The following is a 21,013-nucleotide window of genomic DNA, read 5'->3' as shown; positions in this document are numbered from 1 at the left end:
CTAGATGATTCTCTGTGCTCCATTGAACATCCCAGATAGGAGTATGGTCCCTGCTAAACCAAGATGACAAAGCTGGAACATGTTTGTTTGTACCTATCGTTTGTCATTGCTTTCTTTAATAAAAGTGTCCTGTTTAGTACAGACTGTGATTCTATATGTAATGACACAAATTATCGATATCCACTAGAGGCCTCAAAGATCTGACTTCTCAGAGGCCCGAAAAATATCTAGAGCCAGCCTGGACAGACACATAGTTAGAGGTACTTATATACCAAATGGTAAAGCAACTAACTCCATAATGTTCTTATTGAATTAATTTCAGGTGCCTGGATCTTTACCAGCGCTCTACGTGTTGGAATAACGAGGCATATAGGGCAAGCAGTCCAAAATCACATGCTGGCTAGTACTTCAGCCAGAGTAAGAGTGGTTGCAATAGGAATAACTTCACTGGGAAAAATTCAGCACAGAGAGATTCTGGACAATGTGAAGGTATTTTTCTCATAACACTTACAGTATGGGGTCATTTAAATATGAACTGCCTCTCCAAAAATAATTACTAATAATAGGCAGCAAAACAATTGAGCTGCCCTAGATGACAAACCCAAGGAGCAAAATGAGAATGAACAGGAAAGATCTGAAATTATATTACGATTATAATGATTTTGCACCATGTGCAGGCAATCCATAGATATCTCCCCCTGCTTAACAAGCAATGCTGCAAATATCCAACAGGTGTCGGTATTATACATTTGATTAGTACAGAGTCCAGGAGAAAAATGCTGACTTAAGAAGAACTTGGAGGAAGAACTTTTTTATATATTAATAGGATACCACTAATACTTTTTGCTTATGTCACCTTTTATCTGAAGATCTCAAAAAAAATTTTTTTCCCCTTATGAAGTTTGTTAAACAAACAGTTCTATATGATAGGGAACCTGAGCCAGGCAGGTTTAAAGCTGAAGTTGTCATTAAGTGGTCGTTGAATTTGAATGCTGTGATTTTTGGTGCCACGCTTAATATACTTTGGATCTGAATTTCAGAAGTACTGAGCAACCCTTGTTTTATCGGCAGTCAGTGGGAGCTCTGGGTGCAAAGCTCTTCCACAATTAGGTCCAAATGGTCCCAATTTGAGCATATAAAGTCAGTGACCTCTTTTGAAAATGTTGGCCCAAATTACTTGCCCAAGATCATAAGTGACCCAAAAGCAGAGTCCAGAATTTAATCAGGGTTCCAATTCTGCTGTTCTGACCACACTACTGCCGTATCTATTATAGTCTGAGTGTAACAACAACAAGGTAGATGTGTTTATGATAATGAGCAAAAATCTAGATCTATACGGTAATGTTTCTGTGTACACACAGAAGAAGACAGCACAAGAGAGCCAGTTGCAGATCCTTGATCCTGGGGCTAATTCTTCATGTTTTTATTTATCAGTTAGTGTCACAGATGTGCTCAGTGCCTCATCCTTGGCCCCAGAGAACAAGAAGGATCTGGGCTCTTCAGGAATACACCTCAACAGTTCCTTGTGACCCCTGGCCAAACTGTGTCATTAGAGGGCTTGGTGTTGCAGAGGGCCCCTAGGCCTAGGATTTGGCCCTTGGCTACTGAAATGTGCTCCTAACCCTCAGGCCCCAGTCATTAAATTATTTATATGGTACCAGTGCTGTGCACAGAACTGTCCAGACACATAACATGACATCTCTACCCAGAGGATCTTACAGTCTAAACATACAAAACAAAAAGACAGCAGGAGGGAAGGGAAAAGGAAAACAACACACAAGCAAAACAACTGAGCAGACAAATTGGCTGTATCTTGCTAGAGCCCAGTGTTAAGTGTCAGTGGGGAGGAAGGGGAATGGGAAGAGGCGTGTTTGCTTATTTATTGAAAACCATCCTACTGCAATGTGAGCTAAATGAAAGGATCACGATGAGAGAAGACAAGAGAGGTGGGCAATCCTAGTTTGAGTTGCCACTGACAATACACCCAAATAATAAACAGATGGACACCAGGAAGAAGGGATTTATTGCCGGAATGGGGCAAATTATATGTGTGTATATAAAGCCTTTGTGCCTAGACAGTGGTTCTCAACCTTTTCTGGGCAGTGACTCCATGTTGCAACAAAAAAAAGTTTCAGGATATCCCACCCATCTGGTCATGGGAGAGGGGAAGAGGGAGAAAGAGGAAGGGTTACGCCCTCCCCAAACACACACACACACTTTTTGTGACCCATTCCCCAGAGAGTGCAACTCCTAAGTTCAGAACTGATCGATTAGACCATGCATAGTCTTGCCAACAAAGTAATGCTGCATAGTTTGAATTAGTATGTACATATAGTGCACTAAATTAACTGCTGGTGTAAAGACAGACCTAATGCAATGGAAGTCCATGTAAATGGGGGTATTTCCATTAGCAGAGACTTTTGGTCCTTGGAACCCTTCAGGCTCTATTCCCCAGTCATCAGGGTTTGTAGCCCTTGTCATTTGTCTAAGATCAGAAAAAACATATTTCCAGGAGTTCTGAACTGATGCCCCCATCACAAACAAGATGTTTGGTGTCAATATATTTTGCAGAATCCAAAAGGGAGACTCAGAAGACTTCATTTTTCTACTGGTGCCCAACCTGGCACCTTTCACACAGATGCCATTCTCTTTCTCCCAACTTATAAAAGAGACTTTATTGGAAGTGTCTGAATATTTATTTTCTTTTATGACATAGCGCAAACCCACTAAAATCAGATAAAAATATAAAACTATTTTATAAAGATTAACCTCTCTCTTTTCTAGAATGAAAATCTTGTATGCTACAAGTCAGATGATAACGGCCAAGGGCCACTGTACTCCCTTGACAACAATCACTCCCATTTTATTTTGGTGGATCAGATAAATCCAGATGAGCCAGATGGAACTACTAAACTACGGCTCACCTTGGAGAAACACATTTCAGAACAGCGCACTGGGTATGGAGGTAGGTAGATGCAAAAGAAATTAATCAAGTTGTTAGCCAATATGTATATGTTATACAAATTGCACACCATATCAATATGCATTAAATATTAGCAAAGTTTTATATTTGAATGATATTATTCTCATGTTTGTTCATTCATGCTAAGTATCCCATAACTCTTTGTAAAGCTAAGTCAGCTTTGGTATTAGCAAATGCAAAATCTGTCAGAATCAAAATACATTCAATCTATGTCCTACTATAGGTATCTTCATGGAAACTGGTTTGGAATATAGTATCCAAAACAGAGATAAGATAAAAAAAGTACAGAACAAAAACAAGTTGAGCAACTGTTACAAACTAGTGGGTTGGATTTTAGTGACGTGCAAAGAATTTTGTAATTCTTAAAAACATATTATAGATACTAGCTGAAATGCATATCTTTGATGCACACCTTCTGTGTAAGTGACCATGATGGGAGGTAAGGATTGGTTCTTGGAAGGAGGGTACTTATGTCTCCTCTTCATATTGTACTGCTTTGACTTTAGACAATACATCTGCTTAAGTTCGGTTATTTGGTCTCTTGAACTTTTTTAGGAACAAACCACAAGTGTAGTCAAACAACTGGCTACACCTTTTAGTCAATCAAGTTATCACAATATTCATACTCTAGTAACACCTAGAACCTCCAGCTGAAATCAGGGACCATTGTGCCAAGCACTATACATACATACATATAGTAAGAGACGGTAAACTCCTAGGGGCAGGGACTGTCTAAACAGACAAGACATAAAGGAAGTATTATTATCCACTTTTAATTGTTGGGAAATTGAGGTCAAAAAGGGATTAAGTGACTTACTCAAGGTGACACACAGAGCTGGGAACTGAACTCCCACATCCCAATCTAGCTCCTTAAGCACAAGGCTATCCTTCAATGCTCAAAGCTGACATGCAAGAAGCTTTAAAGAACTGAAAATAAATGTAGATTAAGTGCCCCCAAATAACAGCTATAAGAGAGGGGCATTCAGCATACTGTACTATCATTTTAGATCCCCCCAAATTCATGGATTGCTGGCTCTCACTCCAGGAGACATGACATCCATCATGGAACGAGGGGCTCGCTGAAATGCTCAGTCATGTCCATTTACTTGAGGGAGAAATTCAACCCTGTAAAGACAGTGCAAGGTCCATGCACCACTTAAAACTACTTAAGCCCTGTTTAAAATGGGACTTAAGTGTTACATAAGGCCCCATAACCAATCATCCGCACAGGGGGAATTCCATCCATAGTGGAAAGTGTTTTCACTTCTTCTTGCTTCTATATCTGCAGAGCTAACGTAGCTAGCAGAAAGTGAGCTAGATAATCTCTCTTCTCACTCATCAGAATTGTTAACTAAACTCCAAATTCTGCCCTCAATGCGGCTGCATTGACTAACAGAGAATAGGAGTACTTGTGGCACCTTAGAGACTAACAAATTTGTTTGAGCATAAGCTTAAGCTTAAGCTTAAGTTTATGCTCAAACAAATTTGTTAGTCTCTAAGGTGCCACAAGTACTCCCGTTCTTTTTGCGGATACAGACTAACACAGCTGCTACTCTGAAACCTAACAGGGAATGAGAATGAGCCTAAAGAATGTTTATTAAGGGTGATGATATTCATATAGGAAAGAACCCAGTTTGACTCAAATCTCAGGCTGAGTTTGCAGGGCTGGCATTTAGAAATAACCTCTTTTTACTTGTAAACTAAGCAAGAGTCACTTTGCAGACCAGAATTTTATTTTAAAGACAAATAGCAAAGACATGTCACACAGTACAAGACAAAGTCACAACTGACCCCACTATATGTCATCTTCATGCTCCAGCTGAGTTCTGGGTTAGTTCTGTCACCACCTGCACCGGTTATTCTGGGATATCTCATGGAGAGGGAATTGGTGATCTATACATTATTTCCGGCAACCTAATAATAAAAAAAGATAAATAAATAAAAGACGTTTAAAAATCACTTGATCCAAATACTCCTCTTCCCCTTGCTATTTATTGGTGCATTCATCACTTGACTCTACAGAGGGTTTTTTTGTTTTGTTTTGTTTTTTGGTGGGAGCCACTTTTTTTAGACATACTTGCAGGCCCATTTGAAATGCACTTGGTAGATTTTACAGTATGAACTGCAGTTGTGCTATCTCTAGAAATAAATGCAGCAGCTGGGGAACTGTGAAGGATGACTATTTCAGCTTCTTTGCATGCTGCTGTGAAAATGGTTAAAAATTCATGTCTGCAGACTTTTAAATGGTCAAAGTTATTGCATCATGTAAAGTTGCATCACACTGTAGGCTGATGTGAAGCAACCTAACAGAACATTAAGAAAGAAATGTATGGTTAATTCTGGCTCAGATCTGAGTCATAGAATCATAGAATCATAGAATATCAGGGTTGGAAGGGACCCCAGAAGGTCATCTAGTCCAACCCCCTGCTCGAAGCAGGACCAATTCCCAGTTAAATCATCCTAGCCAGGGCTTTGTCAAGCCTGACCTTAAAAACCTCTAAGGAAGGAGATTCTACCACCTCCCTAGGTAACGCATTCCAGTGTTTCACCACCCTCTTAGTGAAAAAGTTTTTCCTAATATCCAATCTAAACCTCCCCCACTGCAACTTGAGACCATTACTCCTCGTTCTGTCATCTGCTACCATTGAGAACAGTCTAGAGCCATCCTCTTTGGAACCCCCTTTCAGGTAGTTGAAAGCAGCTATCAAATCCCCCCTCATTCTTCTCTTCTGCAGGCTAAACAATCCCAGCTCCCTCAGCCTCTCCTCATAACTCATGTGTTCCAGACCCCTAATCATTTTTGTTGCTCTTCGCTGGACTCTCTCCAATTTATCCACATCCTTCTTGAAGTGTGGGGCCCAAAACTGGACACAGTACTCCAGATGAGGCCTCACCAATGTCGAATAGAGGGGAACGATCACGTCCCTCAATCTGCTCACTATGCCCCTACTTATACATCCCAAAATGCCATCTGTCCTTAACAGAATTACATAGTCCTCTCATTCATATCACTTTTCCATTTATTTTCCCTTTTCCTGCATTCTGTCTTCACATTTTTCTGCATAGTTTAGTCCCAGATCTGGCAAACATGTACTGACATGATTAACTTGATGCACATGACTTATCCCGTGTGATGGCTCCACATCAGGAGAGATGGTCAAAATTACAATTTTTCAATGAAAAAAAAACATTTTTCTCAAAAATTCAGCATTTTTTAACAATACCACTCATCAAAACTTCCCACTATAAAAAGTTTTAGTTGAAAGTTTGAAGTACATTTTTTTAAAATTAAAACCAAAAAACAGCTTTATGCATCTATAATGGTAACCGTGTGCATAGATGCAGTGAGGAGTCTGGCTACAGAGAGCTCCCTTCAGGATTGGGGGCCCAACATCTGCTCAGAGGCTATGGATCAGAAAGTTAAACAGGATCACCCTAATTCCATATGAAGCATTCATGATCCTATTGGAAACAGAGGAACAGCCACCACCATCTTGTTTTTCTAGCATCTAGGACACTGACAGCTTTTTAAGTCAGGACAAGTGGACAATAGTTAGAATCCATTTGCTGTGTATGTTCTAATTGTATTCAACCTAGCATTCCAAATACTGGTTCTTCCAGGGCCTCGCCATCCATCCTAGGTACTTAGATGGCACTCATCACGGTAGTATGGGTGCCACCTCAGAGTCATTAACACCTCACAGTCATTAATGCATTTATCCTCACAACATGCCTGTGAGGTGGGCAGGGCTATTATTCCTGTTTTACAGGCAGGTGCACAAAGACACTAACTGATTGTCCAAGGTCACACAGGAAGTCTGTGGCACAGCAAGGAATTGAACCCTTGTCCCAAGCCCGTGGCTAACACGCTAACCACTGGAAAATAGTGCTTTTCACAGCCTTTGCTGTCAACCATCCTATTGCCTGTGTTCTCAGGGTCCATTGCTCTTGTTTCAGCCCATGGACAATATGATGGCACAATGCTTTCCAGAAGATGGCAGCAACACATCATCATCTTTATGAATGTTAGGAATGTAAATATTTTCTCATCTATTTCACAGGAACAGGTAGCATTGAAATCCCTGTGCTTTGTTTACTGGTAAATGGAGGACCAAAAACACTTGAGGTAAGAAGCTACTTGTGATATTTAAAAATTCATTCTAAAAAATACCCCAAGGAGGTAAACAAATCCATGTTTTGTAACTGTCAAATATTAAATAAAATACTTAGCAGAATGTTTTGCTGGGTGCCAACTACAAATCCAAGTAGTAAGATATTATACAATTTGTATAACAGTTAATTTTTTAGTACAAAAAAATTAAAAATTCAACTTATATTCATTAGCTTCACCAGTACATCCTTTGCTGCAAGAAATAGTGCAGTTTGAACAAATTCAACAGAAATATTGCTTAGTTTTAAAAGTATCCTCAGATCACTTAAGTTTCCTGTCTGACTACACATCTAGTTAACACCGTAGGAAGTGAGCAGTGGAAATCTGAAAAAAAATCTGGTGAATTAGAAATACTAGCCGTTACTTACAAAGCAAGTAAAAACAGATTATTCAGGCATAGGTGCTGGAACTAGAGGTGCTCCCACACCCGTGGGCTTGGAGTGGTTTCCATCATATACAGGGTCTACAGTTTGGTTCAATAGCTCTCAGCATCCCCACTGTACAAATTGTTCCAGCACCCCTGTAGCCAGGCAGCTTTTCCTGGCAATGATCAGACATTGCATATTCAATGCTGCCTCTCAGAACTCAGGGAAACACAATGGCAGATTTGCAGTGCTATGAGACCAGTATGTGCTGGTCTCATAGCATCATATTTCCACCAGATCTTCTCTTTATGGAACAGTGGGCTCAGTGCGGTACACTGCCAACTCTGTCTTAGCAGCGTTTGTAAATTGACCCAAAGATTCAGCTTTGATCTTTTCCCCAACGGCTCCACACATTATGTTTGGAAACAGACTTTCTAGCTGGGTGACATGGTTTTTCTTCAATTTCCATTTTATCTTCACTGACTTCCTGCATAACAGACCATAGAATTTCACCCAGTAATTCCTACGTTGAGCCCAACAGATTGTTTGAACTAGAGCATCTCACTTTAATAAGACAGCTAGCCTTGATTTAAAGATTCTAAGTGATGGAGGATCTACCAGATACTTTGTAAATCTGTTGCAGTGGTGAATGACCCTCACTTTTTTTTTTTTTGAAAGCAAAAAGCCAGCCAGTTAGCTACAAAATCCCCGTTAGTAGTTGTTCTCTACTTGCTTAACCTGTAAAGCGTTAAAAAATCTCTCTGGATAGGTAAAAGGAAGGGAGTGGGCACCTAACCAAAAGGGACAATGGGAAGGCTAGAACCTTTTAAAATTGGGGGGGGGGGAAACTTCCCCTTTGTTTGTCTGTGTTGTTCTCCTGGAGGAGAGACAGGGCTGGAACTATGCTGTAAGAAGCTTTGGGCCAGGTATGAAAAATCATTAGATCATACCTAGGAACTTCTCATTTAAAACCCCAGAAATGTAAGTAGATCAGGAAATGTCTAGGAAGACGCGATTAGGTTTATTTCTTTATGACTTGTGGGATTCCTCTGTGGTAACCTCAGGTGCTTTTGTTTTGCTTGTAACCTTTAAGCTGGACCTCAAAAAAGCTATTCTTGATTCTTAATTTTTGTATTTGCTCTTTTTAAATCTAGCAATAGCCTGAGTTGTCAGATTTTTTTTCTTTTTTTTTTTAAATAAAAATTTACCTTTTTTAAGGACAGGATTGGAGTTCTGTGTCCTAAGAGGTTTGTGCACATGTTGTTTAATTAGCTGGTAGCAACAGCTGATTTCCTTTGTTTTTCTTTCTCAGCTCTTCCCAGTGGGTGGGGGAAGAAAGGGTTTGAGGGTACCCCATAGGAAGGAATTCTGAGGGGAACATTCCTGGGTCCTCAAAGGGGTTTTTGCACTTGGATGGGTAGATGCTGCCACCACCGAAGGTCAGAGAAAAGCTGTAAGCTTGGAAGTTTAATATAAGCCTGGAGTGGCCAGTATTAATTTTTAAAAATCCTTGTGAGACCCCAACTTCTGCACTCAAAGTGCCGAAGTGGGGAATCAGCCTTGGCGGTGTGTCTTTGCCTTGTTTCCTATTTGAACTCTTCTTGTTTCAATTTCCAGCCACAGGATTTTGTTAAGCCCTTATCTGCTATATTAAAGTACCCTCAAGTATCCAAGATCTTCACTCCATATACGCTGATCAAGTCAATTCTTAACCTTCTCTTTTATAAGCTTAATATGGCAGCAATTCCTGCATGGTTGCTGTTGCTGTTGAAAGCCTTGCAGTGCAAACCTATTGATCTTCTTTTGAAATCTTTAGAGAACAAGACTGAGAGACCAAGAAAAGACTGGATGGTGTTGCTCTGGGCTCACCTATGTGCTGGGAATGAATAGCCGATTGTTGTTTTTAACATCACTATCACTTGTAGACAATCATGTATGTCAGGGATTCTCATGTGTTTTTTTTTTTAAGTGCAGGAGGAGAGCTGGCACTGAGGTCTGAACATCTAATGAGGTTGTCACATACCCCACAATATAAAATGGCTGGTAATGAATTACCATTATTTCAGCTAGGATAATATGGTTATAAACCTCTAAAGGATACAACTTCCATGGCCTCCCCTGCACCTCATTGTGATTACATGGCTCTTCCCATCTACTGATATTGTGAAACTCAGCATAAAGGCCACTCTTGGTGGATGTTTTCAGCAGTCTTCTTAAAAACTTCCAGTTGCCAGGTTTCATAGCTGATGCTGAGTAGCCAGATGTAGTGTTCCCTCAAGAAATTTCTGCTTTACAGAACTTGCAGTCAACCTCAGCAGGATTACTGTGCCTCACTGAGGAGTTCCCATGGAATGCTTCTCTTTTTCTTGCGAATTCTGGCCCCAAGATTAAAAAATGGGGATTCTACATCAAGCTGCCAGAGAGTGAATGTTTTTAAACCTTGGTTACCCAAATCAGGATGCTTAGCTAGCTGGGAAGAGAATGGTGGAACAGGGTATAGTTAAGTGGCTATCTTTGTCTTTCCATAATTGCATTCTAAAATGTATTTTTAAAACCACAGAGAATTTGCAGGGGCTTGGAAAACTCTGCTCCCTGGCTTATCTTAGCAGGATCTGGGGGTACAGCTGACATCTTAGCTGCAGTAGTGAATGAGCCACAGCTTATTGTGCCACAAGTTGTTGAAAAGCAACTTAAAGAGAAATTCCCTACGGAAAACTTTTTATGGAAGGACATTCTCCAGTGGACAGCAACAGTAAGTGAACTGGTTTAATATATTAAATGTATCACACTCACAAACTCTGATATTTGTACTTCAGGTAGTTCATCTGGTACCCACTGCCCATATTCAGAATGGCTGGGAGGCTGCTCAGAAATATGCTAGAGAGATACAAATGCTCTGAGATTAATGGCACACAAAAAGGTATCTGAGATCAGAATCAGGCATTCAATTGAGAGCATACTTATTTTGGCTTAGTAATTCAGTTGAACACTTAGGCCTCTATCCTCCACTAAATAGTTTCTGCAAGTAACAGCCACTGCATGGGACCCCCACCGTCCTTCTGGAGGACGAGACACATGATTCAAGCTCTGCAGCTGCAGACGTTCTGCAGCTGTGGAAGACGAGACCCAATTCATGACCTGCAGCTGCCGAGTGGAAGCCTAGATTCTGGATGTGTGTGAATGGACCATTGCTTCTCACCACTCCTTTTTACTCCCACCATCCCCATTCTTTTCCAACAGCAACAATGACAGTTACTCTTAAAAATAAATTTAAAAAAAAAGACTAAAACCCACAAGGCATATAAATTCATAGATCAGAGGGACAATTTCACTGTTTTGCTTGCAGGGACAGTGAGCTTTACAATCAAGATGTGGGGGATAGTATGTACTTCAATGTTCTTTCCTAAATAAACTAGTAAGTGTATAATTCAGCTGAATCTGATCTTCAGATCACCTCCTCTACTGTAATCCACAGTTTTAAAGTTCTACATGTCTGTCCTGTCAGGCAGAAGCTTGCTAGGGCATCATCACCATAGGATGCATCAGTAGCATAATGTCTTCAAGTCTTGGTAGCAGCACTGTAGGAAACTCGAGAGGCAAAGAAGCTCAGGGGAGGAGGAAAAGAAAGCATTTTGTTGACCCGCTGACTGCATATCAACATGTGATAGCTTTTCCACAGAGCAATTTTAGAGATTGTGGCCTTAAAGAAAGGAAAGAGCTAATGGGAGGAAAGATGGCAAGTCATGGAATGGAAGGGTGGAATGGTTAAAACCCACTGCACTATATGTACGAGCTACAGAACTGCTGTCATCAGTCAAGAATGGGAGAGAAGAAGGGTCTTGTACTTACTGCACTGGGACTCAGAGTTGGGAACAGAACCAGCTTTCCTGTTCCAGACTTGCTGTAGGACCTTTTCGGCAAGACACTTGTTCTCTCTGTGCCTCTGTTCCCCCATCTGTAAAACTGGGATAAAAATTTCTCCCTTCCTTCCACACAATCTGCCTTTTCTATTTAAGATGTGAGCTCTTTGGGGCAAAGAGTGTATGCATGTATGTATGTCAACTCAGCTGGGGCCTCTAGGCCTAACTGTAATAACAGTAATGATAGGATGAAGAATAAAACCATTTGTTTCAACCCCATAGATTCAGAACATTGTTTCCCAGCAGCATCTTTTAACAGTGCACAGTTTTGAGCAAGAAGGTTCAGATGAATTAGACACAGTCATTTTGAAAGCTTTGGTCAAAGGTAAGAATCTCTTTTGGCTGGTCTTTATAGTTACTAGATCTGTTAACTCTATATTTGAGATTTGCTCACATTTTGTTTTCTAACCTGAGATTATCTGCATGATAATTTTCAGTGTTCATCCCTGAGAGCTAATTGTGCCTGTGTTATTCCTCCACCAAGTGCACTTTGTATGTACTAAGAGGTCAGGAGACTACAATGTTAAGACTAGAGTGAGAGGAAGCATTTTTAGAATATATTTTAAATTTGAAATGACAAAATTTGGCCAGAAAGTGAATTATGAAAAAGTCAAGCTTCCAATGTGAAACAGTAAAATCCCTAAGTGTCTGATCCAAAACCCACTGAAATATATACAAAGGCTCTCATTTACTTCAGTAGGCTTTAGGTCAGACCTTCAATGCTAAATAATAGCATGATAAAGAAAGTCTCCCACTCAACAAAAAAAAATGATTAAAAAAACTTATATTTCAGTTTTTTCAAAATACTCTAATGGAAGAAATAGACAAGCCAATTCTCTCACTCATAAAACAATCTGTTCAGATGAGTTTGTTTCAGATGATGGGGGTTATTTTTGTAGCTACATATTTTAAATGGAAGGGTTTTTCATTTAAATTTAGATGGACAAGGAGTTACAGTTTGAGGGAGGTTAAATTGTATAAGAAGTTAAGGGAAAGATGGTGAAGTTACCACAAGCCTTAAATAAGGGGCAGTTCATAGTGGCACTGCTCCAGGAACAGGCCAGAGACCAACCTGTGCCTCAGGCTCACAACTGGGTCTCCAGTGGAAAAGTACAGTAGTCTGCACCCCTTTCCCCCTCCCCCATTTCCATGGCACAGTTTACCAGATCCCCCTCCTTACCTGCTTAGAAACACTCACGGGCACATGACAGGCAATTGAGTCAAGGAGGCTCTACCCACTCTCAGCCTACCTGGAGGGGAAGGGACAGCTCAATGGAAGCTGCTTTCCCTCCCATGGGGCAAGCCATGATGTGGGTAGTCTAAGTCTACACAAGGGAGCAGGGCGTTTTACATACCCATGCCTCTTCGCATGAGTGCTTAAAAGCAAGCCAGAATCTCATTCTAAATTAACTATGCAGTTTAGTCTGAGCAAAATCTTCCTACAAACTCTGTGCAATCAGGATGCTCTGCACGATGGCTGAATGGCACGAACATCCAAAAAGCTGGGATGTGGTTTTTACACTGATGTTCAAATGGAGGAAAAAAACACAAACCAAAAATTCACTTATAAACAGCTATTGCCTCCATTCAGAGCCAAAAACACTCTTCCAATAAGGAAACAGTTACACAAAATTAATGTGATAATCCAGTGGCACAAATAGCAGCTTTCATCAAAGAAAAGCCTGATCAATTTTTACATGCAGGACTTGGGTTCCGTATTTACAAAAATCTCGTTTCCACTAACTCAGACCAATAGTAAAATGGCAACAATGGCCAGAAATAGAGAACTAATATCAAGTGTATCTTATTCTTGAAGACAGGAGCAAGCAAAGTGGTCAGCTTGATCAGTGTTCCTGTTTGATGTACAGTCTTCAGCTTGCTTGTAGATGATGCAACAGGGACAATTGGGTATAGGTTTTATCAGATCACACTAGATGTGGTGGAATTTTTTTATGTAATGCTCGCTATCATATTGTGTAGTATATTAACTGATCCATGGTTGCTGTTCACGCCTCTTAGAAATAATAGGCTACGGAGGAACTGAAATGTGTTGGCGATTGTATATTCTGATTAAAGACATTTTAAGAAGCCACACATCAAACTCAGCTTCCATAGTGAAGCTTCCAGTTTTACGACAAGAAGTCTGCACTCTCTATTCTGAAAGAGTTCTATAGCAGCATTGCCATCCATTGCAGTTTGTGTTGGATCATCCCAGATTCAACATGGGGAGGGAGGGGTTCCATATCCTGTGAGTTAATATATTAAAAAATTCCCCAACATACCCTCTTCTGAAGAACATGATTCAGTTTAAAGGCCCAAGAACATGTGTGAGAGAGATTTTTGGCTAGAAAACAACATTCAAAATGTGAGGTGGATGTAAACTTTCAGACCACTGTCTGTCCGGTAAGGGGGGGAAATAAAAGTGTGAGGGATTTCCATGTAGGTAACCCGCAAATCTGTTATAACTGAACAAGAGGTCTCATTATAGTCACACTTTGATTAAACTTTATGTAACGTCCAATTTAACGTAGAGTCAACTGCTGAATGTATGTGTGTTTCCTGTTGTTGGCAGCCTGTAAAAGTCACAGTCAGGAAGCTCAGGAATACCTGGATGAACTGAAGCTGGCAGTGGCCTGGAATAGAGTGGACATAGCTAAAAGTGAAATATTCAATGGAGACGTGGAATGGAAGGTACCAGACTCTACTTGCTCAGATTGTAGTTGCATAAATCCTATCGTGGACAGACAAGATTTTCATGTAGCTTGTGAAACATATCCGATCAGTAGTACTAGAAACTAAATCCCTCTCTTATTCCCCATGTAAGCACAGGAAGTGGCAGTGCGCCTTGTCCTCACACTGCCTCTGTCTTTCTTGACCACAGAGGATTATATCTAAAGAGCCAAGGAAAATTCAGCTGCCGTACCCCTTCTGTCTTTGGCTACTGCACCAAAACTGCCAACAGCCCTTCGGGCATCCTTTTGTTTTGTATTTGTCTAGCAACTAGCAGAATGGGGTCCTGGTCCATGACGGGCTCTTACACACTGCCGCATTACAAATATACGTACAATAGTAACAGGGTGCCCATAAATACTAATTGTGATGGAGTTTTTCCATTATGCACACACTTCTGCTCAAAGACCTGATATGAGGCCGTTCTTTCATTTCACATCAGTCTGGTGGTAGCAAATTTCAACGAGTGCTGATCTGGTCTGGATTTAAACAGTGGGTGAAAGTCTAATTTCCCAACCCTAATCCCCCATGGCTTTCAGCAGTACTCGTAAAATAGAAATATTCCCTTTTGTGTTTCATGGAAATCTAGTCCTGCGACCTAGAGGAAGTGATGATGGATGCTCTGGTGAATGATAAGCCAGAATTCGTAAAGTTATTTATCGACAATGGGGCCAACGTGTACGACTTCCTGACGTACAGCCGGCTTCAGAGGCTCTACTGCTCTATCTCTCGGAAATGCCTCCTCTATGCACTCCTGCTGAAGAAACACGAGGAAAGCAGGCTGACACTAGCAGGGATCACGGGTCAACAACAGAAGGAAATGATGGACGTCTGCCCGCTCTTTAGCCTCCATGAAGTTTCTAGAGTTCTCAAGGATTTTCTTCATGATGCATGTAAAGGTTTCTATCAAGAGGTCAAGCCAGGAAGCAAGAAGAAAGCTGTGAGTTACAGTCAAGATTCACATATTAAACCGCTGTTCTCTCTGTTTTCTGATTTTATGTACAGCTGTCCAGCATTTTGAAAATGAGGGCAGGGCAGAGAATTGGAGAAACTAGACAGTTTTCTCTTTTCTTCAACCAGCTATAAAATTTGTTAAAATGTTTTGAATCTTCCAATTTTTAATTTTTGACTAAAAAAAGGGAGGGATTTTTTGCAAAACATTTTGTGATTCCTCTTTATGCCCCCATCCCTCCCTCCCACCCGCTACAAGGTATTGTATCTTGAATTAAGTTCAAAGTGTAGGGGTGGATTCATAGAAGGGAATGCAGGGATTCAAAAAATATGATCAGTGATTCAGGTTTATCAGTAATTCTGTAGGTCTCAGATCGCTAAACTACAAATTCTAGCAGAATTTCAAGTAGATATGCCAACAACTTCCCAGTTCTTTTATGGATGGAGGAACAAAAATAGCTAACAGACCTTGTCCACCCCAATTTCAGCATGATTATTTATATAGACTAAATCCTCAAAATATTTGAAGAATAAACTGCATTTTATTTTAAGCTATTCTTCATGTGAGGTAAGAAGCAGTGAGGCTGAGCAGCTGGTGCTTGGACTAAAAAAAGAAGGAGCACTCCCGCGCTCATGGACAGGGCCATGTTGAGAGTGGTTTTATGTTTAAATAAAAATACCTTTTGTTGGTTTACCCTGAAACTGAGTTCTTTGCCCCAGTTATGCAGATCCTGGTATAATTCAAATCCAGTTTAGATGAGCTAATCACAGGGGGGTTTTTTGGATGATATTACACACAGAGGGTGAAATCCTTGCTCCAGTGAAATCAGTGGGAATTTTTGCCATAGACTTCAGTGTGGCCAGGATTTCACCCCAAATGTTCTCACACATATTAGGTTGTATCCTGGATACAAGGCCTCTTTTATTCAGTATACAGAATGAATTAATTACTTCTTGATCCTAAGGAAAATCAAAAGGATTTGAAAGTGCTCACACTGCTGATTTGCTGCTTGGATCATGTAGTTGGCACAGACATATCTGACAATATATTAAAAATATAAAATGAAATTATAAAATCAGATTTTAAGTTTTTCTAAAAATGTATTTTAGGATAAAACAAATGCAAAACGATTACCTGGGCTCCTGGATATGAACCAGAAGAGTGAGAATCCCTGGAGGGATTTATTTTTATGGGCAGTACTTCAAAACCGGCACAAGATGGCAAACTATTTCTGGGCTATGGTAAGCTTCAAAATATAACTACTTTAGGCCACTTATTAGCCATTTGTTTTAGATCTGAAATATTAGTATATTCAGTCTTGCAGTTATGAAGTGAAGATATATATGTTTGTCCTTCAAGACATGAGATATGGCTTTTATGGAGTCTTTCACCTCTGAATTGCTTTAGTGTGAATGTAGCTCAGGCTGGTAGTGGCCAGAAGTTACATAAATAATGGTGGGAGCCACAGCTGGTATAAATCAATGCAGCTTCATTGGCTTCCATTAAGCTCTGCTGATTAACACAATATGAGCATCTGGCCCTTGATTTTAATCACTGTCTTCTGGGTAGTCAGTGACCCTTTGCCTCTGACCTCACATTTTGTTCCTTTTCCAGTGGGTTAATTGTGTGTTTGGTTTTCGCACCATGGGGAAGGTAGAGGCACAACAGCACACCCATTACTCATGCTCTGCATCTGTGAGGAAATGTGTTTCTCTGTTTCCACCAGTCACTCTTCTCCTCTTGGCCCTTCCCTGCTGTCTGAAAGTCAGAGCCCTTTAAAGGGTCTCCAGCTGGGTTCCCAACCATGGAGATGACCCCAAAAATCACTAGTCTGAAAGAGGTACTAGAACTACAACTCCCATGAGGCACTGCAACAGCATTTCCAAATCAAGTAATTCAGCCCAAGTTTTCTGTTGCTTGTATTTCTGCCGCCTACCCAAACAAACCAAAACAAACAAACAAACAAACTTAAAGTTTTCCACAGAATCCCCTCCCCATTTTTCAACCAGCTCTAACGGTGACATTCCCATCATTCAGAATCATTAATATTTATCGTAGGCTGCCCCCATCCCCTTTCCATTTTCTAGGGACAAGAAGGTGTAGCTGCAGCTTTGGCAGCTTGTAAGATTCTCAAGGACATGTCCCGACTGGAGACAGAGGCTGAAGTAGCCCGTAGGATGAAAGAAGCCAAGTATGATCAGCTCGCTCTGGGTAAGCAACTGCAGTCTTTAAGATCATTATCAAATATTTAAGATGTGAATGGCACTGGAAGACCAGCTAGCAAAAAACATCTTAAAGTAATAACAGGCATGCTCCTAGGAGTACCCCAACCCTTTTGAAGCTTTGCCAATCCCAAGCATTCAGATATCACAAGTCAGAACCACCTCCCTCCCCACCAAAGTCACAAGAGTAACGTATAAATTATAAGATTTTAAACCATTATTTTTGCTCTACCTTGTGATTTTTAAGGCTTTAGAGGAAACTGGCCAGCCCCAATTTAAGTGGGACCATTTCAGGTTCAAAGTACTCTCTGAAATACACACACAAAAATGCAGGACCCCTGCTGGGCACTTGAAGTGGGTACACCCACTAGCCCTTCCTAATCTCCAGGGTGGGGAAGCTGCCTCTCCCTTCTAACCCTGGCTTTATCATTGTGTCTCTGTCTCTCTAAATCATGCTCCCAAGGCCCTCACAAAATTAGACTCTCAAGATTTCCAGTGCTTGCTGGTATTGCCCAAGCTGAAATTACCGTAAGAACATCCTCTCTCACTGCATTTTGATAACTTAAAGCTCCTGATCCTAGACGAAAGCAGGAAGTACAGAGGTGTGTGGAAGTGGCAGATGAAATAAAGAGGTAGCTGAAACACTTTCCAACCTCAAAAAAGCTTTAAGTATGGATTTGGAAGTCTATTCGATAGCTTGGGTCAGTTCATTATTCAAACCAGTTCAAGTGCCCTGTAGATTTACTCCCCAGCCTTGTGGCAGCTGCATAGATGCCAAGGCAAAGATTTTGAACACGTGAAACCAACCAGCTTGCTAGATTTTAATTTAACGTTCCAAATGGCAGCCAGAATTAAAATAATCACCATCAAGGATACACGACAGATCCCAGCAAAAGCCAGGACTGGATTAAGCAATCCAGGGCCCCAGGCACACCCTGGCACACAATGTTGCCCATGGCTTTGACCTTCTAGTTGCAGCCTTGATGGCAGGAGTGCCATAGGGAGACGTCCCCCTTCCTTCAGCAGCATCTGTGGTGGCAGCAGGGGAAAGATGAGGGTGGCATCACATGGGTCCCCTGGAACTTCCACCAGCAGCTGGGTTTGTCTGACGGGGGGTGAGCCAGGTCTGCTGCACTCTTCTCCTCCACGGAGTTCTCTGTTAGGTGGTGTTGGCAGGGCCCTAGAGCAACAAGGCTTTGGCTGCATCTGCACTTGGATCTGCGGGTGGGATTTGCGGGTTGCGTAGATGTACTGACACTAGCTCTGCCTGAGCCAGCGCAACAAAAATAGCCCCATAACCCCAGTAGCCTGGGCAGTGGTGGTGGCCTGGGCTAGCCGTGCCAAGTGAAAACCTGCCCAGACCCCTTTGGTACGTACTGCGGGCAGCTAGTCTGGGAGGCCATTGCCTGTGCTATCATAGTTACACTGCTGTTTTTAGTGTGTTCAGCTGGGTGCGAGCATGAGCATAGTCTGGCAAACATCACTGAATCCATTTACACAAGGGTCACATTTTCCAGGTTGCCTTTGCAATCAGGAGGGCTAGACATTTTTTGTTTCTAAAATCAGAACAGAGACTCTGGGGCAATCACATGAATGCTGGAGTCCTAGACAAAGGACTGTAGGGCCACTGAAATCAATGAAAGTCTTTCGATTAACTTCATTGGCCTGGGATCAGACCAACAGTGCCTAGAAGTCTTAATCTGGTCCTGACAACGATATGTACTTCAGTGAGCATATTCAAGGGATGCTGCAAAATAAACTCATATCAAACTATAGAAAGGCAACTTCAAAAAACAGTGACATTGTGAAGCCAAAGTGATTGAGATGATGAAGGCTGGGATAGGAAATGCTCTAGAGTGGTGGTGGGGGGGGGAAGGGATGAGAGATCAGTAGAATGACAGACACAGTAACCAACCCAGACACAATGAGCACACTGTGACTTACTTCTGCTGGTGTGCTCATTGCCATAGCAACCAAGCACTAAGACCAAAGGCCAGCTCCTGTTAAAGAATTTTGCCCTAAAAGGGCCAATGTTGGTGTGCAACATGTCTGTGGCTTGAAACCATGGTTAGTTGGGTAAGGCCTGATATTGAGCACCCTCATTTCCCTTGGATCACCCATGGGAGTGGAGGGTGCTTGGCACCTTAAAGAATCAGGTTCTTCAGTGTGTAAGAAAACCTACCAGAGTTTGGTTTGTGCTGGATACTGCATTAAATTCTGCATATGAAGTGGCTTCACAGTTGGGCCTTTAATGTGTATTTGTGTGCTTGTAAAAGGGGCTTTTATGTCATCTGTGGAAGAACTGAGGGACAATATATCAATAAAAAGTCAAGTAGGTGTGAAAAAAATTAAACAGACTAAAGGCTGAGAAGAAATCATGTAGTCAAGAAAGGGGCAATGAATGGGCACCTAAGGGGGATGAACGATTTCTGCAATAGCTTTTTGTAAACACTTACATTTAAGGAGACATTTTCAAAAGCATTTTTACCACAATTCCCTGAATATTGACTCTTTTCCCAAGAGAAATATACAAGTTCTCTCTCCTGCCCCAGTGTGTATGCACAGATGTATTTTCCATGACAGATCCACAGCTCTACATTTCCTTCGCTTGGCAGAGCTATTCAGTGAATGCTATCACAACAGTGAGGAACGAGCTTTTGCTTTACTGGTGAGGAAAAACCAATACTGGAGCAAAACCACCTGTCTCCACTTGGCTACAGAAGCAGACGCTAAGTCTTTCTTTGCACATGATGGTGTCCAGGTGAGCAAAATGCAAGGAGATTCCCTTGTGACTTTCTAGGGGCAGGATTGTACTTTTAGGCACAGCCGTGAACAAAAGAGGAGTTCATGTATAAACTGCAACCCCCCAAGAAACATCTCGCTGAGGCACAATTCCTCCAGTGCTCCCCTGAAGCAACAAGAGATGGGAGTATTCTACTGCAGTGCATTACTCACCTCCTTGTGTCCAGTCAGGCCATCAGTGGAGAAGAGGTCAAAGCTCTGGCTCCACCCACTCCCTGCTTTCTCCCACCCAGTTGCTCACAGAAGAGCACTGGGAATGCATCTGCTATTCTCCATTTCACAACTGAAGCCAGGATCTGAAAGGATTGAATGAAGCTGTACAGAGGTGTGGGGTGACTCCATCACATGGCTGAGTTAGGCCAAACAAAGTTTCTTCATGACAAAGTTAACTCAAATTATAACTCGGGGTGCCTATTTTGGTTGGACATATTCCTGGAGGTTTCATCACATGACACAATCTTTAATGAAAGATTATTTTTTAATTCCTGGAGACTCCAGAGCAATCCTAGAGTGCTGATAACCCTAATTATAACTTAAGCGTTACCCTTAACTTGAGGTCCTGTCCACCCACAAAACCAATAAGTGAAGTGTGGTGATGCTTTTATCTCAAGTTTGCTGCCCATCAGGGTGTGTTGGCTACAACTCATCAGCCCAACTCATCAGCGACTGTCACAGTCACTCTGTAGCATGGACACAGGCTAGCTCCGCTCCAGTGCCGCTAAGTCCTCCAATGTCTTCCTACAATCCCCCATCCTGTCCCTTCCCCACATGTGCCCAGAAAGGAGATACATTCTCCTGCAATTTGCCGTGAAAGAATTCATAGATCAGATCAGCTTACTGCCGCGCAAAGAACCATGGGATATGTCCC

General features: G+C 41.5%; 1 protein-coding gene across 1 annotated transcript in view; it reads left to right on the top strand.

Annotated features, from left to right (window-relative positions):
* Nucleotides 1-21,013, top strand: part of TRPM5 (transient receptor potential cation channel subfamily M member 5) — a 78,312-nt gene that overhangs the window by 30,667 nt on the left and 26,632 nt on the right. The window contains exons 5-14 of the mRNA XM_073350321.1: nucleotides 323-489; nucleotides 2,785-2,965; nucleotides 7,045-7,109; nucleotides 10,080-10,271; nucleotides 11,662-11,764; nucleotides 14,012-14,130; nucleotides 14,759-15,109; nucleotides 16,231-16,362; nucleotides 17,209-17,332; nucleotides 19,959-20,104. Coding sequence (XP_073206422.1) covers nucleotides 323-489; nucleotides 2,785-2,965; nucleotides 7,045-7,109; nucleotides 10,080-10,271; nucleotides 11,662-11,764; nucleotides 14,012-14,130; nucleotides 14,759-15,109; nucleotides 16,231-16,362; nucleotides 17,209-17,332; nucleotides 19,959-20,104 — 1,580 coding nt within the window. The remainder of the gene's footprint in view (nucleotides 1-322; nucleotides 490-2,784; nucleotides 2,966-7,044; nucleotides 7,110-10,079; nucleotides 10,272-11,661; nucleotides 11,765-14,011; nucleotides 14,131-14,758; nucleotides 15,110-16,230; nucleotides 16,363-17,208; nucleotides 17,333-19,958; nucleotides 20,105-21,013) is intronic.

The sequence above is a fragment of the Lepidochelys kempii genome, chromosome 6 (assembly GCF_965140265.1).
Source record: "Lepidochelys kempii isolate rLepKem1 chromosome 6, rLepKem1.hap2, whole genome shotgun sequence".
NCBI lineage: Eukaryota > Metazoa > Chordata > Testudines > Cheloniidae > Lepidochelys > Lepidochelys kempii.
This window is presented reverse-complemented; position numbering and strand designations above follow the sequence as displayed.